The sequence below is a fragment of the Pelophylax lessonae genome (assembly GCF_965119305.1).
Source record: "Pelophylax lessonae genome assembly, chromosome: 2".
NCBI classification, from domain to species: domain Eukaryota; kingdom Metazoa; phylum Chordata; class Amphibia; order Anura; family Ranidae; genus Pelophylax; species Pelophylax lessonae.
The window spans coordinates 611,669,916-611,695,437 of NC_138769.1; the positions used below are offsets into that span (position 1 = coordinate 611,669,916).

Below are 25,522 nucleotides of genomic sequence, written 5' to 3' on the forward strand. Positions count from 1 at the left end.
GGTTGTCTGGCATTACAGGGGCAATGGATTCTCAGGAGGGCAAGTTTCCTACAGTATTGGTGGAAAGCCAGGGGACCGCTGTTTCCCCCCCTGGGGGGGATTTAGCCACTATTGTGGCTGGCCTTGCTGCCCAGGTGCAAATGCTGGTGGCTGCTCAATCTACTAAACGGCCCAGAGTTGCTCTGTCCTCTGATTCTGAGGGTGAAGGTGATGGGGCTGTTCTGGCAGGGGTCCCGCTCCTCTCTTGATCTAGTGGGGTCTGAGGTAGAGGCTGAAGTTGAGGGGGTTGATAATTCTCCCCCTGGCTCGCCTGAAGAGCTTGCAATCATGGATGAGTTGATTGCTTCCATTAAGCAGACGCTACGTTTGCAGGACGAAGTGTGTCCCCCCGCTGCCTTGGCGGCTTATGGGACGCAGAGGAAACGCAGGACGCCGCAGGTTTTTCCCTGCAATGCTGATTTTCAGCGCGCTGTTAAGGATCAATGGCGCGATCTGCGCAAGCCTTTTGCGGTACCAAGTAAATTCAAGCTGCGTTATCCTTTCTCGCCTGCCACTGATGAACGGTGGTGTGTGCCTCCGCCAGTGGATCATGCAATTGCGGTTTTGAACAAAGCCACTGCGATTCCTGCAGAGGGTTCCCCTGTTTTCCGTGATGCCACGGATAGGAGACTGGAGTCTCTTGCCCGTCATACTTATTCTGTTACGGGTTCTATGCTTAAGGCTCTGTTTGCTTCTCTCATGGCGGCCCAGGCGATCGCAAGTTGGACGCAGATGCTTAGGCGCGTCCTAGTGGCCGATTCGGCCTCGGCGGCGACCCTGGATATGGTGGATCAGATCCACCAGGGTGTCATGTATCTGTGTGATGCGGACCTGGACCTGATTCCGTTGGCTGCACGTGTGCACAGCGTGGCGGTGTTGTCTCGCCGCCTGGTTTGGTTGAAATGTTGGTCGGTGGACCAATCTTCACGTAAGACCTTAGCCAATCTGCCTTATGATGGGTCTCGCCTTTTCGGGGAGTCCCTGGATGTGTTGATTAAGGGGATCACCGGGGGTAAGAGCACTCTCTTGCCCCATTTCCCCAAGGCTAAGGGGGCTTCTGGGAAGAAGCATGCTAATTTTCGGCCCCCTCAGGGGTCCTTTCGTGCCTTTCGGCCGCACTACAAGGGCAAACCGTTCAAAGGCCAAGGCTCTCAGAAGAAGCCCTGGTCTGGGAAACAGAAGTCCGGCCAATCCGGACCTGCAGCCCATAACAGTTCGGCCTGAAGGGGCGCCCTCACCCAGTTTTGGGGTGGGGGGACGCTTGCTCGGTTTTCTTCAGCCCTGGTTGGCCCGTGTGCGGGACAGATGGGTTCTGGAAATCGTTCGATCTGGTTACAAGATCGAGTTTCTCTCTCGGCCGGAGAGCAGATTTTTTCCCTCAAATCTTCAACTGTCTCCAGAGCGCCTGCGGGATCTGCACCTGGCGGTGCGGGACCTGAGGGCTCAGGGAGTGGTGGTTCCGGTGCCTCATCGGGACAGATTTCGGGGGTTTTATTCCAATCTGTTCACCGTGCCCAGGAAGGAGGGCAAGGTTCGTCTGATTCTGGACTTGAAGGCTCTGAACCGCTCTGTGCGGGTTCACAAGTTCCGCATGGAATCCCTGCGCTCGGTGGTGGCTGCCCTCGTTCCGGGGGAATTCATGGCCTCCATCGATTTGAAGGATGCGTACCTTCACATCCCCATATTCGAGGGTCATCAGAGATACCTTCGATTTGCCATTGCGGAGGATCACTACCAGTTCGTGGCGTTGCCCTTTGGTCTCGGCTCCGCGGGTCTTCACCAAGGTGCTTGCACCGGTTCTGGCATTATTGAGGGCCCAGGGCATTTCTGTCCTGGGGTATCTGGGCGACATTCTGGTTCGGTCTGCGACCAGACAGGGTCTGGAGGAGGACCTGTCTGTCACAATGCAAACTCTGCAGGAGTTTGGTTGGACGATAAATGTTCCAAAGTCGACACTGAGTCCGTCGGTTCGTCTCCCCTATCTGGGAATGATACTGGACTCGGTGCAGGCGAAGGTCTTCCTGCCGGAAGACAAACTCAGGAATCTTCAGGAGGAAGTCAGGTCCCTCTGGGACGTTCCACACTCGGCTCTGCGGACGTGTATGAGATGTCTGGGATTGATGGTCTCGGCCTTCGAGGCGATTCCTTTCGCGCAGTTTCACACGCGGGGTCTCCAAGCGGAGATCCTGTCCAGGTGGGACGGGCGACCTCAATCTCTGGATCTTCAGATCTCGTTGAGTCATCGCACCAGGGAAAACCTTCTGTGGTGGCTCCAGTCCCCGTTGGTGTCCGGGGGCAAGTCGTTTCGTCCGATCTCGTGGACGGTAATCACCACGGATGCCAGCCTGTCGGGCTGGGGTGGTGTTCTGGGCGTTCTGTCCGCCCAGGGGACCTGGTCGGAGGGGGAGTCTTCCCTCCCGATCAACATTCTGGAATTGCGTGCGATAAGGCTCTGTCTTCATCGCTGGACGGACCGGCTGCAGGGCTGCCCGGTTCGGGTGCAGACGGACAATGCCACGGCGGTGGCCTACATCAACCACCAAGGGGGCACCAGGAGTGCCCGAGCGGCTCGAGAAGTGGCCGACATTCTATCTTGGGCCGAGACTCATGTCCCGGCGATAACGGCGGTTCACATTTCGGGAGTGGAGAACTGGCAGGCGGACTATCTGAGTCGCCAGACCCTGGATCAGGGGGAATGGTCTCTCCACCCGGCTGTCTTCCAGATGTGGACCTGTTCGCGTCTCGCCTCAACTACAAGGTGAAGAGGTTCGTGGCAAGGACGCGCGACCCTCGGGCAGACGCGTTAGTGGCCCCGTGGCATCAGTACAGGCTGATGTACGCGTTTCCACCGATTCAGTTGCTGTCCAGGTTCCTTCGCAGGTTACACTCGGAACGCAGCACGGTGATTCTTGTGGCACCGGACTGGCCTCGCCGGTCCTGGTACGCAGACCTCGTGAATCTGGCGGTCGACGCCCCTTGGCGTCTGCCTCTTCGAGACGATCTACTGTCTCAAGGACCGATTTACCATCCTGCTTTACAGTCGCTGGTTTTGACGGCCTGGCTGTTGAGACCGAGGTCCTGAAGGAGAAGGGTCTCTCTCCAGAGGTCGTTCATACTTTGATCAACGCGAGGAAGTCTTCCTCGGGGAAGGTTTATTACCGTACTTGGAAGGCCTATTTTGCCTGGTGTGAGTCCAGGGGGTTTTCACCCCGCACGTACTCGGTTTCCCGTGTGCTGTCTTTCCTTCAGACGGGTGTCGATCAGCGTTTGGCGCTGGCTACGATAAAGGGTCAGGTGTCTGCGCTGGCCGTTCTGTTTCAACGTCCCGTGGCTTCCAACTCCTTGGTTGGCACCTTTATTCAGGGTGTGCGGCATCTGGTTCCTCCTAGGAGGGATCCTTTGCCCCCTTGGGACTTGAATCTCGTTCTATCTGTGTTACAACGTGCTCCTTTTGAACAGATCAGGGAGATCTCGTTGTCTATGTTGTCCAAAAAGGTCGCCTTTTTGGTGGCGATCACTTCGGCTCGCAGAGTGTCGGAACTGGCGGCTTTGTCCTGCAAGTCTCCGTACCTGGTTGTTCATTTGGATAAGGTGGTCTTGCGACCTAATCCTTCTTTTCTGCCGAAACGAGTTTCGGAATTCCATCTTAACGAGGATATTTTGCCTTCGTTGTGCACGAAGCCTAAACATCCAAAGGAGATGAGATTGCACTCTCTGGATGTTGTTCGGGCGATAAGGGTTTACCTTAAATCGACTGAGTCTTTTCGTAAGACGGACTCCTTGTTTGTTCTTCCAGAGGGTCCTCGGAAGGGCATGGCGGCTTCGGCCTCTACCATCGCCAAATGGATCAGGCAGACCATTGAACAGGCCTATGCCTTGCAGGGGAAGGTTCCCCCTGTGCCTGTGAAGGCGCACTCTACTAGATCTCTGAGTACGTCTTGGGCCTGCCGTCATGGGGCTTCTGTAGCCCAGGTGTGTAAGGCGGCGACTTGGTCGACCGTGCACACTTTCACAAAATTCTACAAAGTAGATGTTCAGGCATCGGCGGATGCTTCCTTTGGCCGCAAGGTTCTTAGTGCGGCTGTTCCCTAGGGTCCCTTGTTGGGGACTCCTGGCTGTTGGGATAGTTTTTTGTATTCCCTGGGTTTTTTGTCTTTTCCTGGGTTGTTGCTCCTGTTGAGCACTTATTTTTGCTGTTGCCCAGCTGGTTTCCTTCCTTTGGTAAGGTTCCTTTGATGTGGAGACTGCGTTGCCTTTCGGCGCGGATGCGTTTCCCACCCCTCATGTTTGCACTGCTTTGGGACGTCCCCATATGTGACGAATATGAAGAGGCGGCGACTGTCGGAGGACGTAAGAGAAAACGGAATTTTTGTAAAATCTTACCTGTAAAATTCCTTTCTCTGAGTCCTCCGACAGTCGCCGCCCCTGCCCCTCTTTTGGGGTTTGAATGTATACTCTACTGCTATTCCACTAAAACTGAGATATGGTTGCAGGAAGTAGGAGGGTATTGACTGAGGGGACCACCCCTTGAGGGTGGGATATGTTAAAGCTTTATTGTTAACATATTCTGTTGCCTAGCTACTCCTTCGGAGCAAAGTCTAATACCCCATATGTGACGAATATGAAGAGGCGGCGACTGTCGGAGGACTCAGAGAAAGGAATTTTACAGGTAAGATTTTACAAAAATTCCGTTTTTTTGGCATAATGTAGAAGGCAAAGCCCTGTCCCCCTTGTATTTGCCTCACTGGATTCAGTGCTGTGCCCGTCTGTAGCAGGGCTCAGGCTTCTGCTGCTGTCAGTTAAATCCTGTGACAATGGAACAGGGCTGAGCCAAGTGGTTTCCTGTGGGGTACCAGTGAGAAAAGGATGGGCCAGAAGCGCTTGTGGGGGACTCGAAGAGGACGTTTGGGTCCACTCTGTGAAAAATCATTGCACAGAGGTAAATGATGTTTTGTAAAGTAGTTATTTAAAGGAAAAAAAAAATCACGAATCTTTACCTAATGTAAATTTCTGTCGTTTGATGGACACAGTTCCTGATCTTCTTAACCATTGGGCACTGCCCCCTACGGGAGTTGGACACCAGGCAGAAAAAAAGCTTGACTACACCTATGGGCAGTCCAAGGGGGTATACTCCCACTCTCCGCTATAGGCACTTTTTTTTTCTGCCTAGTCAAGACCTAGTTCCTTGCTGGGATCTTCGGTCCTGGCAATTTTTTTCCTTTTTTAATGGATTTTTCTATTTTTTCCTGTGAGAATTTACAATCAACTGCTGGACTGGGCGACGGGCTGGATATTTTTTGTAGTCCAGCGGTCACCCCAGTCTAGCCAGCGAGCATGCGCAGGCCTCAGCACCGCGCTAGGTTGGCCGCAACATAGCCCCACTGGACGTGGGCTGGCCTGCAATTTAAATGTCTCGTGAGGTCTTGTACGATCTGGCCTCTGCCTGAGTCACAGCGTTCCTCCTGGCCGACAGCCCCCCATTTCGATGGAGAGTAAGTTCTGTCTGGAGCGGTGACCACCCTGTTCCTGGTATGGCAAGTCCCCCCTCCTTTCCCCCTAGAGGGTTTTAGGGTGAACGTGGGCTCCTCCCTAGGACAGTCGGACCCCTGGGTTCTCCTTCCCATGCAGTGTGGTCCCTATTGACACTTCCCCCATACGGGCGGTTTGGGGTGCTAAACTGGCGGTGGGGGGCGTGCCACCAGCGACTGGACGATCAGCTTTTGGGAGGGGGCTATACCTGGTGGGGGCTCCTGCCAGGGCCCCCCTTCCTGCTGGTGTCGTTTGTGGAGCTCTTGGGACCCTTCCTGGGCCCCCGGGAGCCATGTGGTGCTGCCATTTTCTTGTAGCCTGTGTGCTGTAGATTCGTTGGCCATGTTTGAGTAGCCTCTGCAGCCATTTTCTTGTGGTTTCTCATTGCTAATTGTAGTGGCCATTACTGTAAAGCGTATACGGGCGTGATTTCAGCTGTGGGAGCCCCTCCTTATCCCCTGGTGCTGACTCCTGGATCTTTCTCTTCCTGATTGCCGCATGTGTGTGCAGATAGCCTGGTGCTGCAGTGGGACCTCTCCCTCTCTGCTATAGGATCGGTTGGTGCTTTGTGCCTGGCGACCTATGGTGCTGCCATTGTGGTGGGGGTGTCCCTAGCAGTGTTTACACCTTATTTGTCTGTCCCCCCTTTTTTTTTTTTTTTAACTCCATGGAGTCCCTGGAGCACATTTCACCACCTGATCTCCACTCAGGCTGCCGGGCCCTCCAGGTCTCAACAATCCCTTTCTGGACTAAACAGCAGTACTTGAGTCTTTGGTGTCCTAGGGAAATGGGCTAGCAAAGTCTCCCTGCCTTCACCTGTCTCATCAGATCCTGAATCTGATTCGGACGCGAGTCACTCTGCTGGTGCCCATGCACCCTGATGTCTCAGATAGTGAGGATGATTCCTCTGCTCCTTTAGCCGCACATGAAAAAGGCACTGGTGGATAGACTGATTATCTGTGCGTGAGACTTTAAAAATGGAAGATGCGGCTAATGCCGCATCGGAGGAGTCTGTTCCTTTTGGCTTCCACAAGCCCTCCAGAGTGGCAAGGGTGTTCCCCTTTCCCGCTTACTTTGGCAAAATTGCCATGAAACAGTGGGTTTGTCCAAAACTCCCCCCTTGTGGTCCCTAAGAGTTTTGCTATGCGGTACCCTTATGAGGGCTCCCTACCTAAAAAGTGGACTGTCCCACCTGTGGTGAACTCTCCAGCTTCACGGTTAAACAAAGCTCCAATGATTCCAGTTGAGGAGTCCCTGGCCTTTTTAAGGACCCAACGGACGGGAAAGCGGAGGATGTGGCCCACCATATGTACACTGTGGCTGGTTTGGCACTTAGGCCAGTTTTTTTTACTATTGCCCTGGTGTCGCAAACTGACCGAGTGGGCCAAGCTTTTACGCCTGGACCTGGAGGGGAGCAGCTTCCCCCCCTGCCTTTGCTGAGCTGGTGGACCAGTTGGTCCAGGGGCTGCAGTTTCTGTGATGCCTCTTTGGATGCAGCTCCTCTGATTGCGAGGCTGTCTGTCTCAGCAGTGGTCCTTAGGCGTGTTATTTGGCTTAAATGCTGGTCTGCGGACCATACTTCTAAGGAGGCCTTTTCTGATCTTCCCTTCCTGGGCATAGCCTATTTGGAGCTTCCCTGGATTACCTCATTAAAGAGGTTGTAAACTCGTTAAAAGTTTTTTTTTTTTTTTTTCTTTTGCAACCTGCAAGAGAGAGACATAATGAGCTAGTATGCATCGCATACTAGCTCATTATGAAATACTTACCTTAGAACGAGCCCCCGCCGTGCCGCTCTCTTACCTGTATGACGAGCGACATGTTCAGTCGCCCGTCTTCCGGGATCGCGGCATCCGGCCATCTGATTGGCCGGAGCCGCGGTGACGTCACTCCTGCGCGGGAGCCGACGGTCACGGCACGGGGCTCTGAAGGAACGGCACGATCAGCCGTTCCTTCAGAGCGCATGCGCCAGTGACGTCACTGGCCGCATTAAAGGTAAATATCTCCTAAACCGTACATGTTTAGGAGATATTTACAGTACCTATAGGTAAGCCTTATCATAGGCTTACCTATAGGTACAACTTCCTGAGGAGGGTTTACTTCCTCTTTAAGGGTCTCACAGTAGGGAAGAGTACCTTTTTTTTTTTTTTTTTTTTTTTTTCTTCAGACTAGTAAGGGCAAGGAGCCCCGTCGTAGACGTGGTCCATCCGTCTTGGCTCTAAATACGTTTTTTTTTTTTTCTCTTGCGTCCTGACAGACGCAGCCACTGCATAGTTTCCTCAAATTGGTAATGCGCCACCTACAGGAGTAGACTAGGCAGTGAAACTATTTAGAAAAACTTTTCATTACACTCCTTTAGGGGCTGTCCCCTTAGACATTACCCCCCAGACACATCCATCTTACTAATCAGTTTTTTGCTTCCTAGTGTTAGGACCTAGGTTTCCCTGCTGGGACTCCGGTCTCAGTTTTTTTTTTTTTCTTTTGAGAAATGTTTGTTTTTATTTACTCACTATCGCTAGCTAAAGTCAGGGGGATCCTTCTCGTGAACTACAAGCGACAGCCGGGCTGAGTTTTCGCACTGGATAATCTAGATCCTTATGGTCTCCCAGTCTGGCCAACGAGCCATGACTGTGCCCTGACGGATAGGGACGAGCCTGCAAACTTGAGTTTTTCACTGGGACGCATCACCCTGGAATTCCCTGGTTTCAGCGTACCTTTCTTGGCTGGCAGCACCCCCACTCAGGGTGGGAGGCGAGCTGCCTTGGAGCGGTGCCCGCGGTCCATGGCATGGTGAGCGATACTGCCCCCCATGTCCCTTGGACAATCGGTGGGGGGATCTGGGCCCACTCCTGGGGATGTCAGAGCTGCAGTGTCTGTAAGATCACCCTGGCCTGTCAGGACAGGTCCTGCCTTCCCTGCTCCTAATGGGAGTGCTGTAGCGGTGTTTAACGCCAAGGGGGGTTGTACGACTACCCTGTGCTGATAGGGGTGCCAGTGGTGTATACACGCGGTGGCCTTGTTCCCTTGGCTCCTGATCGCCGGCGCCGTGTTCGGCTGCCATTTTGGGTGTGGGCAGCCAGGCTGCATCAATGCAAGGGCAGCAGCCATTTTCTGCTTTGCTGGGTGTTTTGACGCTGTTTTCTGGCACCATCTTGGATGTGGGCAGGCCGCACTGTATGGCCGGCAGACCTTTTCCCTGTGCTTCCCCTCCTATTGTTGTGGCACCATTTTCTTGTTGCTCGGGGGGGGGGGGGGGGGGGGGGGAGTTCGGCCTCTAATGATCTGAGGTCACTTCCTCCCAGCAGTTTCACCTTCTGCAGACAGCGTGGAGAGCAGCTGCTCATCCTGTTTCTCGGGACACAGTAAGGGGGTTTTTTAGTCCTCTTGGGCATTCTTCAGACACATTTAGATTTTTGTCAGTGGGTCTGCCTGCTAAAGGAGAACTCCAGCAGTAGTGAGATTTGGCGGTGCGGGCCGCTATCGTTGGCCAGTGTACCTTTTTTTTGGTCAGTTTATAAAAATGGAGTCCGAGTGAGAATTTCCCCGCTGATCTTGTGTGTGCATCTGGATCTCATTCCCTAGCATCCCTGTCTGCAGTCGTGGAAGCTCTGCTGTCCAAAGTTGATCTTGTCATGTCACAAGTTCCTATTAAAAAATGGCCGATGCCCTCTCCATCTTCTGATTCTGAGCCTGAAGTGGTTGCCACGAACGCTGCCCTCCCTGAGGGATCCCTTTCCTCACACTTGGACGTCCTCAGCTGCAGCGTGGGAATGCGCTTTGGTGGAAGCACCATCAGGGAGACTTTGCATTTTGATGAGCCCACAGTCAGGAAAGCGGTTGACTTCGGCTCCCGCAAAGCACAGAAGTCGGGTCAGGTTTTCCCTTGCTCCAAGGAGTTTCACGAGACCGTGATTGAGCAATGGCGGCGCATTAAGCTCATGCTGGCAGTGCCTAAGCGTTTTCAGCATTGCTACCCCAAGTGGAGTCCCTCCTTCAAGGCTCACCGGGGGCTTTTTCGTGTCTCGGGAGCGCAGGAAAAAGGAAAACCGTTCAAAGCCTCCGGCGGAAACAATAAGGCTTGGTCAGGTAAGCCTAAGACCAGTCAGCCTGGTGTTGCGGCCAATCTCCCTCTGCATAAAGGGACGCCCTCACCCGGCTCAGGGGTGGGGGGACATCTGCGTTACTTTCAGGAACCCTAGACGTCTCTCAAGACAAATGGGTTCACGAACTGCTTAGTACAGGGTACAAGATCAAATTTTGATCTCGTCCAGCAGACAGGGACTTTTCATCGAGATTTCCATCTGTCCCTGGATCGTTTAGGATCTCATGGGGGCTGTGCAAGATCTTCTTGCACAGGGCGTCATTTTCCCGGCTCCTCAGCAGGACAGGTTTTGAGGCTTCTACTCAAACCTGTTTACGGTGCCCAGGAAGGAGGGCAAGGAGCGTCCTATCCTTGACCTCAAATCTCTGAACCACTTTGTATGGGTGCAGACATTCCGGATGGAATCCATCCGGTGGCGTCTTTAAATCAACGGGATTTTCTGGCCTCCCATTTTTTTTTTTTTTTTTTTTTACCCCCCCCCCCCCAAGGATGCGTACTTGCACATCCCTATCTACGAAGGTCACCATTGGTTTCTCCGCTTTGCAGTAGCGGAGAAACATTTTCAATTTGTGGCATTACCCTTTGGTTTAACTTCGGCTCCTAGGATCTTCACCAAGGTTTGGGCACCAGTGCAGGCTCTGCTGCGCAAGAAGGGGATTACGGTCCTCGGTTATCTGAACGATCTCCTGCTACAGGCGAGCTTGTGTGCCACTCTGCCGGGCGGTCACGGTTCAGACGCTCCAGGAGTTCGGGTGGACCATCAATGTCCAGAAGTCGGCACTGACCCCTTCAGTACGTCTGCATTATCTGGGCATGGTCTTGGACTCCACCCAAGCTGAGGTTTTTCTTCCAGAAGACAAACTTCAGACCTTACAGGGAGAGATCAGAGTCCTCAGGGACAGTGATCTCTCCTCCCTGCGGACCTGCATGCGGTCCCTGGGGCTGATGGTCGCAGCCTTCGATGCAATTCCGTTTGCCCAGTTTCACACAAGGACTCTGCAAGCAGAAATTCTTGCAAAATGGAACAAGGACCAGTCCTTGGACAGCATGGTTCGTTTGAGCCGTCTCACGAGGTCGGAGCTTTCGTGGTGGCTTCTGTCGCCCGCTCTGAGCCAGGGCAAGTAGTTTCTGCCGCTGTTGTGGACGGTGATCACCACAGATGCCAGCCTGACGGGCTGGGGTGGAGTTCTGGGCACTTTGTGCCCAAGGTGTGTGGTCAAGGGAGAAATCTTCCTTGCCAATGTTCTGGAGCTTGGGGGCGATCAAACTCTGCCTGCTCCATTGGGCGTCTCGGGTTGCACGGTCACTCGGTTTGGGTTCAAACCGACAATGCCACAGCTGTGGCTTACACCAATTACCTAGGGGGCACCAGGAGTGCCCGGGCGGCCAAGGAAGTGGCCATGATTCTGATTTGGGCCACAGCGTACGTTCCAGCTCTCTCCGCTGTTTACATTCCTGGAGTGGAGAACTGGCAGGCGGACTATCTTGAGTCGTCAGCCCTTGGCTCAGGGGGAATGGTCCCTGCATCCGGAGGTATTTCATCTCCTGTGTGCCCGGTGGGGGACGCCGGACGTGGAGCTGTTCGCGTCTCGTCTCAACAGAAAGGTGGAACGGTTTGTGGTCAGGGCTCGATCCTCTGGTGGACAGACCGATTCAGCTGTTCAAGTTCCTCCGCAGATTGGCGTTGGAACAGGTGCAGGTGATTCTGGTGGTCCCAGACTGGCCTCACCGGTCTTGGTACGTGGACCTCGTAAGGATGGTCGTCGAGCCTCCCTGGCGGCTGCCTCTGTGGGAAGATCTACTTTTCTAAAGGGCCGCTCTTCCATCCTGCTTTAGTCTCTGGCTTTAACGGCGTGGTTGTTGAAAGCCAGGTGTTGAGAGATGGAGGTCTCTCTGATGCCGGGATTCCTACCTTGTTGAGGGCTCGAAAGGCTACCTCCCAGGAAGATTTATCATTGTACCTGGAAGGTGTATATTGCCTGCTGTGAGTCGCAAGGGTTGCATCCTAGTTCCTTTTCGGTGGCGAGGGTCTTGGCTTTCTTGCAGAAAGGTGTGGAGCAACGTTTGGCTTTGGGCACGCTTAAGGGTCAGGTGTCGGCCTTGGCCGTTTACTTCCAGCGTCCCTTGGCAACTAATTCCTTGATTCGCACCTTTGTTCAAGGGGTGTGTCATCTGGCTCCTCCAAGGAGATTCCCCCCCCCCCCCCGCAAAGTGGACAAAACCAAATTCAGATCCCACAGAGGCAACGACCTCCCTTTGAGAATATCAGTCTCTCTGCCTGTGTTGTCCCAGAAGGTTGCCTTGCCTTTCTGGTGTCTATCACCTCTGCTCGCAGGGTGTCTGAGTTGGCGGCGCTGTCTTGCGGTTCGCCTTATCTGGTCGTTCATAGGGATAAGGTTGTTCTGCGACCCCTCCCCCCCCCCCACCAATCTTTTTCTCCTTAAGGTGGTGTCTGCCTTCATGAAGATATTGTGTTGCCTTCGCTTTGTGCGAAGCTCGAGCATCCCAAGGAATTTGCTCCACATACACTGGATGTGGTCCGGGCAGTCAGGGTTTACCTGTTGGCCACAATCATTCCGGAAGTCTGATTCCCTATTTGTCCTTCCCGAGGGACCTTGTAAGGGTTTGGCTGTGTCCGCTGCAACCATTTCTAAATGGATCAGAGACGGTTGTTCAGGCCTATTCACTAAAGGGTCAGCTTCCTCCTTTCCCTTTTTGAGGGCACATTCTACTAGAGCCGTGAGTGCCTCTTGGGCTTTTTCGCCATCAGGCTTCTGTGGGTCAGGTGTGGTAAGTCGGCAACCTGGTCGTCCGTACACTTTTACAAAATTCTACAAGATTGACTTAATGGCATCCTCGGATGCTTCCTTTGGCCGCAAGGATTTGCAGGCTGCTGTTTACTGAAGAGACTTGGTTTTCTCTTTCTGGGGTGAATTTTTTCGTTTTGGGGTTAGCTCCTGTTGGTTGAGCTTATTTTGCCTTGTTGGCTACTTTTTTTTTTTTTTTTTTTTTCTGGCCTCGATGGCTCGTTGCTGTTGGTTGCGTTTCTTCCCACCCCTCATGCCTACACTGCTTTGGGACATCCCATTTGTGAAGAAACTATGAAGTGGCTGCGTCTGTCAGAGGATGTAAGAAAATAGACTTTTTGTAAGAACTTTACCATAAACAGGCCGACAGTCGCCGCCGCTTCCAAGTCATCACTGTTGGGTATTGACTTCCGCTCCGCAGGAGTAGCTAGGCATAAAGACTTAGTCAAAAGAACAAAGGCATTTGCATATACACACCTATGGGGGCTGTCCCATCTGGTCAATACCCCCCTGCAGTGACCACTCCCAACTCAGTTTGGTAGCATAGCAGTAGGTAATAAAACAACCCCAAAAGAGGGTCGGGGGCGGCGACTGTCGGAGGAGTCGGAGAAAGGAATTTTACAGGTAAGATTTTACGAAAATTCCGTTTTCCTCTTGCGTCCTCCGACAGTCGCCGCCTCTAAGTCATCACTGTTGGGATGTCCCAAAGCAGTATAGACATGAGGGGTGGGAGACGCAACCGTAGAAAAGGCAACGCAGTACCCACATCAGAGAAAGGAATCTTGCATGCACCGTAAAAGGCACCTTCTGGGCAACAGAAACAATGTTCAACAGGAGCAACAGCCCAGGAAAGCAAATACCAACAGCCAGGGACCCATGAAAAAACAAGGGTCCTTCATGGCACTGCTGCACTGAGAACCATGCGGCCAAAGGAAGCATCAGCTGATGCTAGAACATCTACTTGTAGAACTTGGGAAAAAGTGTGCACCGACGACCAAGTCGCAGCCTTGCACACCTGGGCCACCGAGGCCCGATGCCAACAGGCCCAGGACGCACTCACAGATCTGGTAGAGTGCGCCTTAACAGGGAAGGGTGGAACCCGTTCCTTCAAGGCGTAAGCCTGTTCAATGGTCTGTCTGATCCATTTGGCAATAGTCGCTGCTGACGCAGCCATGCCCTTCCGAGGTCCCTCAGGAAGAACAGAGGGAATCCGTCTTCTGAAAGGATTCCGTAGACAGACAGGTAAAACCTTATCGCCCTGACAACATCCAAGGAATACAGAGCAACCTCCTTAGGATGCTTAGGCTTCGCACAAAGCGAAGGCAGGACAATGTCCTCATTAATGTGGAACTCTGAGACCACCTAGGAAGAAAGGAGGAATGCGGACGCAAAACCACCTTATCCCGGTGAATCACCAAGTACGGAGAACGGCAAGATAACGCTGCCAGTTCCGACACCCTGCGAGCCGAAGTGAACGCCACCAAAAAGGCAACCGTCTTAGACGGCAGAGGCAACGCTATATCCCGAATGTTTTCAAGGGGAGCACGCTGTAACACGGACAGAACCAAGTTCAAGTCCCATGGAGGTAAGGGCTCCTTTCTGGGAGGAGCCAAATGTCGCACACCTTGAATGAAGGTGCGCACCAGAGAATAAGACGCCACAGGGCGTTGGAAAAGAATAGCCAGCGCGGACACCTGGCCTTTGATCGTGGCCAGCGCCAGGCGCTGGTCCACACCAGTCTGGAGGAAGGCTAACACTCTCGACACCGAGTACGAGCGAGGGGAGAACCCCCTGGACTCACACCAGGCGAAATAAGCCTTCCAGGCACGGTAATGGATTTTACCAGAGAAGGGTTTTCTAGCCTTGACAAGGGTAGGGATGACCTCGGAGGAGAGACCCCTGTCCCTCAGGACCTGGGTCTCAACAGCCAGGCCGTTAAAGCCAGCAACTGTAAAGCAGGATGGAAGATCGGACCCTGAGACAGATCTTCCCGCAGAGGCAGTCGCCACGGTGAACAACATTGGCGTACCAGGACCGGCTTGGCCAGTCCGGAGCCACCAGAATCGCCAGGTGTGGTTCCGAGGCTAACCTGCGGAGGAACCTGGATAGCAACTGAATCGGAGGAAAGACTTACATCAGACGATACTGATGCCAAGGGGCCACTAACACATCCAAGGCATCCGCCAGCGGATCGCGCGTTCTTGCCACGAACCTTTCCACTCATCGGTTTAGCCGAGATGCAAACAGATCCATGTCCGGGGATCCCCACTTCGCACACAGCATTCGGAAGACCACTGGGTGTAGGGACCATACCCCCTGGTTCAGGGTCTGGCGGCTCAGATAGTCGGCCTGCCAATTTTCCACACCCAGAATGTGAACTGCTGAGATCGCCGGGACATGAGTCTCGGCCCAAGCCAGAATGTCTGTCACCTCCCGGGCCGCCCGAGCACTCCTGGTGCCCCCTTGGTGGTTGATGTAAGCCACCGCGGTAGCAGTCTGTCTGTACCCGGACAGGACGGTCCTGAAGACGGTCCGACCACTGGAAGAGACAGAGTTTTAACGCTCTCAGTTCCAGCACATTTATCGGGAGGGGGGACTCCTCCTCCGACCAAGTGCCCTGGGCAGACAGGTTGCCCAGGACTCCACCCCAGCCCGACAGGATGGCATCCGTGGTAATCACTGTCCACACCAATGGACGGAAGGACTTGCCTTCCGCCACCGACGGGGACTGGAGCCACCACAGAAGAGCCAATCTGGTCCGACGACTCAATGAGACACTCAGATCCAGGGACTGAGGCAGTCTGTCCCACCTGGCCAGGATCTCCGCCTGGAGAGCCCACGTGTGAAACTGAGCAAAGGGTATCGCCTCGCAGGCCGACACCATCAACCCCAGGCTCCGCATACAGGTCCTGAGTGACAAGGACAGGTGGTCCCTGAGCTCGTCCTGCAAGGTCCGGAGCTTGTCCTCCGGCAGAACACCTTTTGCCTGAGCAGAGACCAGAATTATTCCCATATAGGGAATAGGACGCACTTTGCCCCCCTTCCTGGGCACCGCAAACAGATTGGAATAAAATCCCCGAAACCTGTCCCGATGAGGCACTGGGACAATCGCCCCCTGAGCAAGAAGGTCCCACACTGCTTGATGCAGGTCCTGCCGACGCCCAGGAGGCAAGCGAAGCTTTGAGGGAAAGAATCTGCCCGCCGGCCGGGAAAGGAATTCGATCTCGTATCCTGATCGACTGATTTCCTGAACCCACCTGTCCGAAATCTGGAGCAGCTAAGGTTGGAGTAAACCGCACAAGCGCCCCCCCCACCCCTGAAACGGGTGAGGGCGCCCCTTCAGGCAGAGTCGGACTGACCCGCCGAGCCGGCATTGCCCGACTCCTGCTTGCCCGCCCAGGGCTTCTTTCCAGCTGCCCTGGGCCTTGAAGGGCTTGCCCTTGGATTGGGTACGAAAGGACCCCTGAGTGGATCAAGACGCAGAACCCCGCTTGCCACAAAAGGACTTGTTCTTCGGGTTCTGGGGCAGCAAAAAACAAAATGGCCACTGCCCCCACCTATTACTGGCCTTCATAGCAAAGAACACATGGAAGGGCTCCACATATGAAACGAACAAAGGTAAAATTCCCAGTTCAATCTGCTAGCCAGTCCGCTTACCAACCAAATTAACCGGCTAACAGTTTGCATCAAAACAGGGGTTTAGTTAACACACATTTGCAAATGCATGTGAAAGCTGCAGGGCCACTCCACGGCTCCCTGTATTACCTGCAGTCCTACTCTAATGAATTTATAAGAGCCTTCACAGTGGAAGCACATGCAAGGTGCTCTTGCCCCCCGTGACGCCTTTCACCAGGGTATCCAACGCCTCGCCAAAAAGGCGAGAACCAGCATATGGAAAATCGGCAACTGTTTTCCGCGAGGACTGGTCAGCCGACCAGCTCTTCAGCCATATCAGTCGCCGGTTAAAGCGGAGTTCCGGGCACAGAAATGATTTTTTGCTGAACATACCCCCGGGACAGTCAGGGCTAGCACATTCCACAATGGCTAGCCTCTGATCTGTCCCGGTTCGCACTTACCTTTTAGAAAAAATACTTACTTATAAAATTTCTTCCACAGCGTTTCCATCTCTGTTGTGGGCAGCTGAAGCCGGCGCGGTCCTCTTCTCTGTCTTCTTCCGCGTCTTCGTGTCCCAGAATGCACTGCACCGGCCCCTCTCGTCACTTCCGGTGCAGCGCCGCATTCCTAAACCGCTTCTGGGCATGCCCAGAAGCTGTTTAGCAGGGGAATGCGGCGTCGCCCGGAAATGACGAGCGGGGCCAGTGCCGTCGCATTGATTCCTGGGAGCTATGACGTTTAGCTCCCAGGAATCATCGCGAGGCAGGAAGTGACGGGGTGAGCCTCGGCGCTGGAGGAGGAAGCAGTCATAGGTGAGTATTTACGATCTTCAATAAAAAGGTGAGTAAACAAAAAAAAATAAAAATAACTATCCAATTCCTTTTCAGGTGAGCTCTACCTAGCGGAGGGGCACAAAAAAAAAAAATCGTTTTTGTGCCCGGAACTCCGCTTTAAGTACCGAGACGCTAGACAGGCGTGCTACTAAAGGGGCCTCATTTAAAGCCACATCACACAGATACATGATTCCTTGGTGAATTTGATCCACCATTTCCAGCCGGGCAGGCGGAACAGCATCAGACACGAGGTTGCTCCTAAGCAAATTAGTCCAATCAGCCACCGCCTGAGACGCGAAAACGGATCTGAGCAACGAGCCTGCCACTGTATAGGTATGGCGGGCTAGAGACTCCCACCGCCGGTCCGTGGGATCCTGGAAAACCGGGGTATCCTCAGAAGGAACCAAGGTAGCCTTGTTTAACAGGGCCACAGTGTGATCTACCTGTGGAGGCATACACCATCGTGATTCCGTAGCCGGTGCAAAGGGATAAAGCAATTTGAACCGACTAGGCACCAGGAACGGACGTTTCAACGTGCGCCACATTTCATTAACCGTGTAATGAAACTCAGCCGGGCAGGGAAAAACCTGTGCCGACTTGCGGATCCTGTGTGTCCCAAATGAGGACACAACACCCGGAGGACTGGGCTCATCCTCCAAATGTAGTGATTCCTCAACAGAAACAATTAATTCATCCATGGTCGCCCGCTCTTCAGGTGACCCCCGGGGAGGAGGTATCAACCCCTTCCACCTCTGCCTCCCCCTCAGACCCCAGCGGGTCCAAGGATGAGCGAGACCCTGAAAAGGGCACGCTCGCAGCAGCCATATCACCATCTGAATCAGAAGAGAAAATCGGAGGAGAGAGACAATTTGGGCCTCTTTTTAGCAGCACGTTCAGCCATCAGCATTTCCATATTTGACACCAAGGTCGCCACTACAGCGGCCAAATCGGGTCTGAGGGGCCACAGGAGAACTGGGGACCCCCACCAGAGCTGGGGGGAATTTGCTGTCCTGAGAAGCCATTGCTCAAGGTGACACAGTGCAATAAAGTTTGTACTGCCCCTTTAAGACCACTGCGGAGTGCGCAGCCCACCGCTACAGTGACAAAGAACCCCCAAACAGGAGAAGAAAAAACTGAGCCAGAAGCGACAATACAGAAAGATATTGAGAGCGATAACCTGCAGAGCCCCGCAGAGTGTTGCCACCAATGTCCTGCTTCAGAGGAAAAAGTGCTGCTAGAGTAGGCTGAACGTATAGGCTGCATGACTCGTGACTCAGGGAAAATGGTTGCCCCATAGGATTGCATGGAAGGCTCCACCAAAATGGCCGCCAAACATGCGGTCGGAACGATCGTTCTGCTACCGCAAAATGGCGGCGGATGCCGCCAAAAACAGCATGTAGAATGCCCATAGAGAAGCCAAACATGCCTGCCCACACCTAAAATGGCGGACCGCGCGGATCTTCCCCGCTGCGGCCGCCACACACAGTCTGCACCCCCAACAAGCACCGAAGTGACACAGGGAAGGGGACCCCCAAAAACATACAGCACCGCAGCGCATGCACAAACGATCCCCGCAGGGACCGCATCAGGGAGCCACACAGGCACAGACATGGGGGGACACACAGCAACAGAGGGCTGCCACCCCAGACAGAGGCCCCACACAGAAGTACTTACCTGTACAAGATGGCGTGGGGTGCCTCTATGAACGGAAAGCCGCTGTCCTCATCTGACAGGGAGTGCCGTTAGCCAGGGACATGACACTGCAGCATCGCAGATGTGTCCTGTGAGGTAGCCACCTCACAGCTGCATCCCTGCTGTGAGCAGAGATGGGTCATTCATAGTGCCAGGACGAACCACGGCTGAACGCTCGATGGCGGGCTGGGAGTCCATCTGACCATCTGTCCTGGAGAACCAGGGCGGTCAGTCCGAATCCCAGCACCGCATGAATCCATCTTCTTCCGAAGAATCGACTAAAACTAAAGCTGACAAAATAAACAGCTAGTAAAGTAAGAAAAAACTGACCTTTTTCAAATAAAAAGATTAAATAGGCTGAGACTGTAGCCCCAGCACAGGGGAGCCTAACTACTCCGACGCTAGGCAAAATGAAACTGAGTTAGGAGTGGTCACTGCAGGGGGTATTGACCAGATGGGACAGCCCCCATGGGGGTGCATATGCAAATGCCTTTGTTCTTTTGACTAAGTCTTTATGCCTAGCTACTCCTGCGGAGCGGAAGTCAATACCCAACAGTGATGACTTGGAAGCGGCAGCGACTGTCGGAGGACGTAAGAGAAATGGGATTTTTGTCTCACCGTAAAATCAATTTTCTGATGTTCATTGACACACAGCACCCACCCCTCTGGAGTTGGATTTCTTCTGATACTGTAACAAAAGGGAGTGCCTATAGCAGAGAGTGGGAGTATACCCCCTGGGACTGCCCATAGGCGTTAGTAAAGTGTGGGGTTTTTTTGCCTAGTGTCCTACTCCTGTAGGGGGCAGTATAACCCAATGGTTAATAAGATCAGGAGCTGTGTCCGTTAATGAATATTGGAAAATTGGATGTTACATAAGACAAAAAATCCCATTTTCTTTCGTTCGTTGACACACAGCTCCTGGTATTCATAATCATTGGGTTATACTGCCCACTTCGGGGGTAGGACACTAGGCAGAAAAGAACTCTGGCTACACCCATGGGCAGTCCCAGGGGAGTATACTCCCTCTCTGCTATAGCCACTCAGTTTTTTTTTTTTTTCTGTCTAGTGAGGAGTTAGGACCTAGTTCCTTGCTGGGAACCTTGGTCCTGCCATATTTATTTATTTTTCTTTTTGGATAGAAATTTTTTCTCCTGGATTTTTCTTGTGAGATCTACAATCGACTGCCGGACTGGGCGACGAGCTGGATAATCTAGATCCAGTGGTCACCCCAGTCTGGCCAGCGCGCGCAGACCTCAGCTCCACGCTAGGTTGGCCTCGACATAGCCCACTGGATAGGGGCTGGCCTGCGAGTTAACCACTTGCCTACTGTGCACTTAAAACACCCTTCCCATCCAGGCCAATTTTCAGCTTTCAGCGCTGTCACACTTTGACTGACAATTGCGCGGTCATGCTACACTGTACCCATATGAAATTTTTATCATTTTTTTTCACACAAATAGAGCTTTCTTTTGGTGGTATTTAATCATCTCTGGGTTTTTATTTTTTACAAAAAAAAAGAATAAAGACAGAATTTTGGAAAAAAAAAAGTTTTTTTCTGCGAGTAAATTTTGAAAATTTCTCCTTCACTGATGTGCGCTGATGAGGCGGCACTGATGAGGAGGTACTGATAGGCGGCACTGAGAGGCGGCACTGATGGGCAGCACCCATAGTGCTGCCAGTCAGTGCTCATCAGTGCCTAGATGAGCAGGCACTGACTAGCAGCACTATGGGCACTGATTGTGGGCATTGATGGCGGGCACTGTTTTTTTTACCTTTAGTAATCAGGGCACTGGTGATCAGTGCCCTGATTACATCGCTGTTTGTCCCCGGCGGGTGACGGCTCCCCCTCCTTCCTCACACTGCAGGCTCTGTGTGAGGAAGGAGCGCCGGCGATGAGAGATGATCTCATATGTTTACATATGAGATCATCTCTCATTGGACGGCTTGATCACGTGGTGAATGGCCGCTGTGATTGACCATTCACCACGATCTGATCGGCCGTGTCCAAGGGACACGGCCGACACAGATTCTCCCCGATGCGCGCTCGCGGGAGCGCGCGGGGAGAGTCTTTCTGGGAGGCCGTTTAAAAACAGCCTCCCGAAAATTCAAGTCCGCGCTGCAGCCGTATATAGGCTGTAGCACAGATGGGAGCAGGTTAAACACCTCACGAGGTTATAAAAGATTGGGCTTCGGCCCTAATCCTAGCATTCCTCCTGGCCGACAGCCCCCTGTTTCAATGGAAAGGGATTCAGTCTGGAGCGGTGCCCGCCTGGTTCCTGCTATGGTGAGTAGCTCCCCCCCCCCCCCCCTCCTCTCCCACCTGGAGGGTTTTGGTGTGGATGCGGGTGCCTCCTTGGGATGGTTGGACTTCGGGTTCCCTTCCTCGTAGGCACCCCCTCTCCCCTGGCTCCAGTTTGAGCGCCTGTTGCCTGGGTGGCTAATGTTTAGCCTAGGGATTTTTTATGGCTGTTCCCACCCCTCATGTTTAACCACTTGCCGACCGCCGCACGACTATATACTGCGGCAGTCAGTCCCCTACAGGGAAAGTGACGTAGGGGTACGGCGCTCGCCCACGAGCCTGTAGGGGGGGAGCGCGCGCCGCCGGTGGCGCGCCCCCGCTCGTTCCCTGCCTAGCCTGCGCATGTGACCAGCGGCTCTGATGTCCGCCGGCCACTCGTGATCTCCCTCAGGAGTGGGAGAGACAGACAGCTGATGTAAACACAGCCGTCTGTCTTTCTCCCTGAAGTAATGGAGGCTATGCGATCCTGCTATGTAGGATCGTATGTCTGATTACTTCACTAGCCATGCCCCCTAACAGTTAGAATCATGCCCCTAGGGACACATTTAACCCCTTGATCACCAATAAAGTTAACCCCTTTCCTGCCAGTGTCATTTTTACAGTAACAGTGCTTATTTATAGCACTGATTACTGTAGTAATGTCACTGGTACCCCCAAAAGTGTCAAATGTCAGTCAGGGGTCCGATCTGTCCACCACAATGTCGCAGTCCCGCGAAAAAAATTTCAGATCACCGCCAATACTAGTTAAAAAAAAAAAAATAAAAATGACATATTTCCTGTAGTTAGTAAACGCAATAACTTTTGTGCAAACAAATCAAAATACGCTTATTGCGTTGTGTTTTTTTTTTTTTTTTTATATACCAAAAATATGTAGCGGAAAACAAATTGCCTACAATGTTAAATTTTCATTTAACTTCTTTCTTTGGAGAATTTCCTACAAGAGTGAAAAATGTTTCAAAATTGTCGCTCTTCTTCTTTTTTTTTTTTTTTTTGTTAGCGCCAAAAATAAAAATCGCACAGGTGATCCAATACCACTAAAAGAAAGCTCTGTTTGAGGGGAAAAAAAGACCAATTTAATTTGGGTACAGCGTCGCACGACAGCGCAATTGTCCGCTAAAGTCACGCAGTGCCGAATCGCATTGAGCAGCTAAATCCTCCGGGACTTAAGTGGTTAATACTGCTTTGGGACTTCCCAATGGTTATGAATACCAACGGTGTCCCTCAATAAACGAAAGTAAAAATGGGATTTTTGACTTGCTGTAAAATCCATTTCTCTGATGTTCACTGACTGACACAGCACCCACCCCTCTGTGGAGTTGTAATTCTTCTGACACTGCTTGTAACAAAACTGAGTAGCTAAAGCAGAGAGTATACCCACTGGGACTGCCCATGGGTGTAGCCAGAATTCTTTTTTGCCTAGTGTCCTACTCCTGTAGGGGGGCAGTATAACCCAATAGGTATGAATACCAGGAGCTCTGTCAATGAACATCAATTAACATCAGATATATATACATTTTTGTTGCATACTAAACTGCTTCTAACATTAGACTAGTATGGAAGGGGTTTTATGTGCAGTTGATGGGTCTGCAATCAAAGTGAACCTGTCTTTGCTCTAGTGCTTGTGTTGGGTTCCCATGAGTAATGCAGAGGCATATTTTGACAATGTTATATGAAGGCAATTAACTATTTGTAGGTTTAACTCCTGATATCAAAGCTTTCCATATGCAGAGTTGTCTATTTATATTATCATATACATTTTTTTACATTTTGCTACAACAAAGGCCAATATTTCTAAGCATGCCAATTTATTACTGTAGTGAGTGCGAGTTAGTGCGATTTTTCTTTTTTTTTTTTTTTTTTTTTTTTTTTTTCTCCTGGTTTACAAAAAATGAGCCCCTTAATCTGTATTTCATCCTGCTCCTTATGCTTTTGTGTGCTCTTTCAGGTTCTAACCGCCGCCGGAGTAAAGAAAAAGGACGTTTCCATGTGGGAAATCAATGAAGCATTCAGTATTGTCGTGTTGGCCAATATCAGAATGTTGGATATTGACCCTGCTAAAGTTAATGTAAATGGGGGAGCAGTCTCTCTTGGGCATCCCATCGGGTAGGTGACCCTTTTTTGTTTGTGTATTCACAACTTTTTTGGTTTCTTTAGGGAGTCTGGAATCTGAGGAAGGAGATGAGAACCTTCCTGTAGGAAGGAGATGAGAACTTTCCTGTAGCTAACAGTGGGCTTTTTTTTAAAAAGCACTTGTATGCCATGATCAACAGTTTAACTTGTATGAAGTTTAGGGCAGAACTGTAAACTGCATTAATCTGTCACTTGAAGTGTTTAAAAACCCAAAACTCTTCATTACTTTAAACCAGGGGTATCCAAACTTTCTAAACAAATAGCCAGTTTACTGTCCTTCAAACTTTAGGGGGCTGCACTGTGGCCAGTAGGAGAAAAAAATGTCTTGGCATCAGTGGGCGTAAACAATGCTCCAGGATTGGTATTAGGGGGAGAATTAATGCCTTACCATTGGTGTCATGGGAGGAGTGGTGCCCCGTCGAGGTCGCCAGTGGGAGGAGTGGCGCCCCGTCGAGGTCGCCAGTGGCAGAAACTGCAGCAACAGTATGGGGAATAATGCCTCAAGGGCCAGATGAAAGCCACTAAAGGGCCCCGTCTGGCCCCCGGGTTGCAGTTTGGAGACCACTGGTTTAAACCCATGTCGGGTGTGGGGGTTTTGTGTTTTTTTTTTTTTTTTGTTTTTTCCATTGGGAGGATACACCTGCCCCCTTCCCTTAGAGTGAGGAAATCTCTCCAATACGAGATACATTTTCCTGGTTTTGTCAAAGAATCCTAAATACGTACAGATTAGAAGCCAGGATTTTTCTCTAAGCCTGTGCAGTTTACTCTTTTTTGTCTCATTTTCTCTACAGTGAGCATTGCTGTCTGACGTAGAAAATGTAGCCTTTGCTTAGCTTCTTCCATACTGGGCCAATTCTGGCACTCCGCTCCTACATGTAAAAATATTTTTTTTGCTAGAATATTACTTGGAACCCCCAACATATGTTAATTTAGAAGAGACCCTAAAGAATAAAATGGCCGTCATTGCAACTTTTTGTCACCTGGTATTTTCAAGTGCTTTATTTTAATTTCTTTTTTTGAAGAAAAGTTTCATGAATTAAAAAAATAAATAAATAACAAAATCCTAAAACTGATCGAAAAAGGTCTGTCGACTGGATCCTGGTCAGTGATATCAGCCAATGGCTGAGAGTGCTGACTGGAGTGTTCTGGCAGGGGAGGGTCATCCCTCTGTCAGAACACAATAGCATAGCTGAGGGGATCAGATAGTTGGTACAGCAGCTCCAAACTGAGCTGTCAGATTTATTTATTTAATGCAGCCCGCTGTCTAGAACAGCCACTAGCAATAATTGCATGTAAAATCCAGCAGGCTGGTTACCCTAGTAGTTGATCGAGCGATCAGCTTGAGTACATTCAACCTTACCCATACATGGTTCGAATCTCACCCGGTTCCTGCTGAATCGGACAAGATTCGAGCCATCTATGGCTGGCTTTAAACAAAAATGTAACTTGCCTGTCCTTAAATGTGGCTGCATAGGTGTCTCTCCCCCCCCCCCCCCTCTAATCCAGAAAATATATGTTGATCTTGCCAGAAATGTCTTGTCACTTCCGTGAGCTGAGGCGGAACCTCAAAACCACCCCCCCCGATATTAGAACTTAATGTAGACTTTAAAGGACCAAAGTGTTTGCAGGATTGCCAGGTGCAAATAGATGTAATGGCTGCATTCATTTTTTTTACCCCCCCCCCCCCCTTAAGGACTGGAAAGCTGCAATATATTACATTTTTTTTTTTTGTTTTTGGGTTTAGTAGAAAACATATTTGTAATTGTCAGATACAATACCAGTATTAAAACCGGGAAATTTAAATTGTGTGGTTTTTTGTTTTGTGTTAAAACCGTACCAAGGTCTAATTTTATCAAATTGGGTATGTGAAGAGGTTGTGGTCATTGGCACATTAAAGTATGTAACCCCTAAATATTTTTCAATATACAGAGTAGCTCTGATCCTCCTCCTTGGGTCCCCCGCCAGTGCTATTACTTTTTAGTGACCTACTCCCACACTAAATACAAGTTTTTTCCTTTGATTGGCCAAGGTAGAGAGATTGGCCAAAATGGGAGATCATCCTTTGCCCATGTGAAAAAAAAAACACACTAGTGCGCTGTCTTTAAATTATCAGATAAAATTCTGCAATATGTATCTTCCTTGTGAAACTTTTGCATTTGCCACTGCTTTTTAAACCATAATGCAAAGTGATATGACCATACAATAAACAAAATCGTGAAACCATTTCATATAGCCATAAAAAAATCCTTAGAGAAGTCCCATGTGTGAAAAGAGAAAAATCAGTCCCAAACATGTAAAGAACTGCATATTGTGCTGTTCAGACTCCTCAAAGTGCTCAGTGAACCACCTCCATGCTCATTAGTAAATGATGGTCGCTTACCAGATGCCAGCGGTCTGTCAACATGTAGAAATGCTCTGCTGAGTCAGCATCAATCCACGGGCACCCCACACATACCAGCAACTGCTATTTTCTCTTTTC

General features: G+C 51.3%; 1 protein-coding gene across 1 annotated transcript in view; it reads left to right on the forward strand.

The window, feature by feature from the left end:
* Positions 1-25,522, forward strand: part of ACAT1 (acetyl-CoA acetyltransferase 1) — a 76,873-nt gene that overhangs the window by 50,542 nt on the left and 809 nt on the right. The window contains exon 11 of the mRNA XM_082247380.1: positions 22,859-23,016. Within this exon, the coding sequence (XP_082103506.1) occupies positions 22,859-23,016 (158 nt within the window). The remainder of the gene's footprint in view (positions 1-22,858; positions 23,017-25,522) is intronic.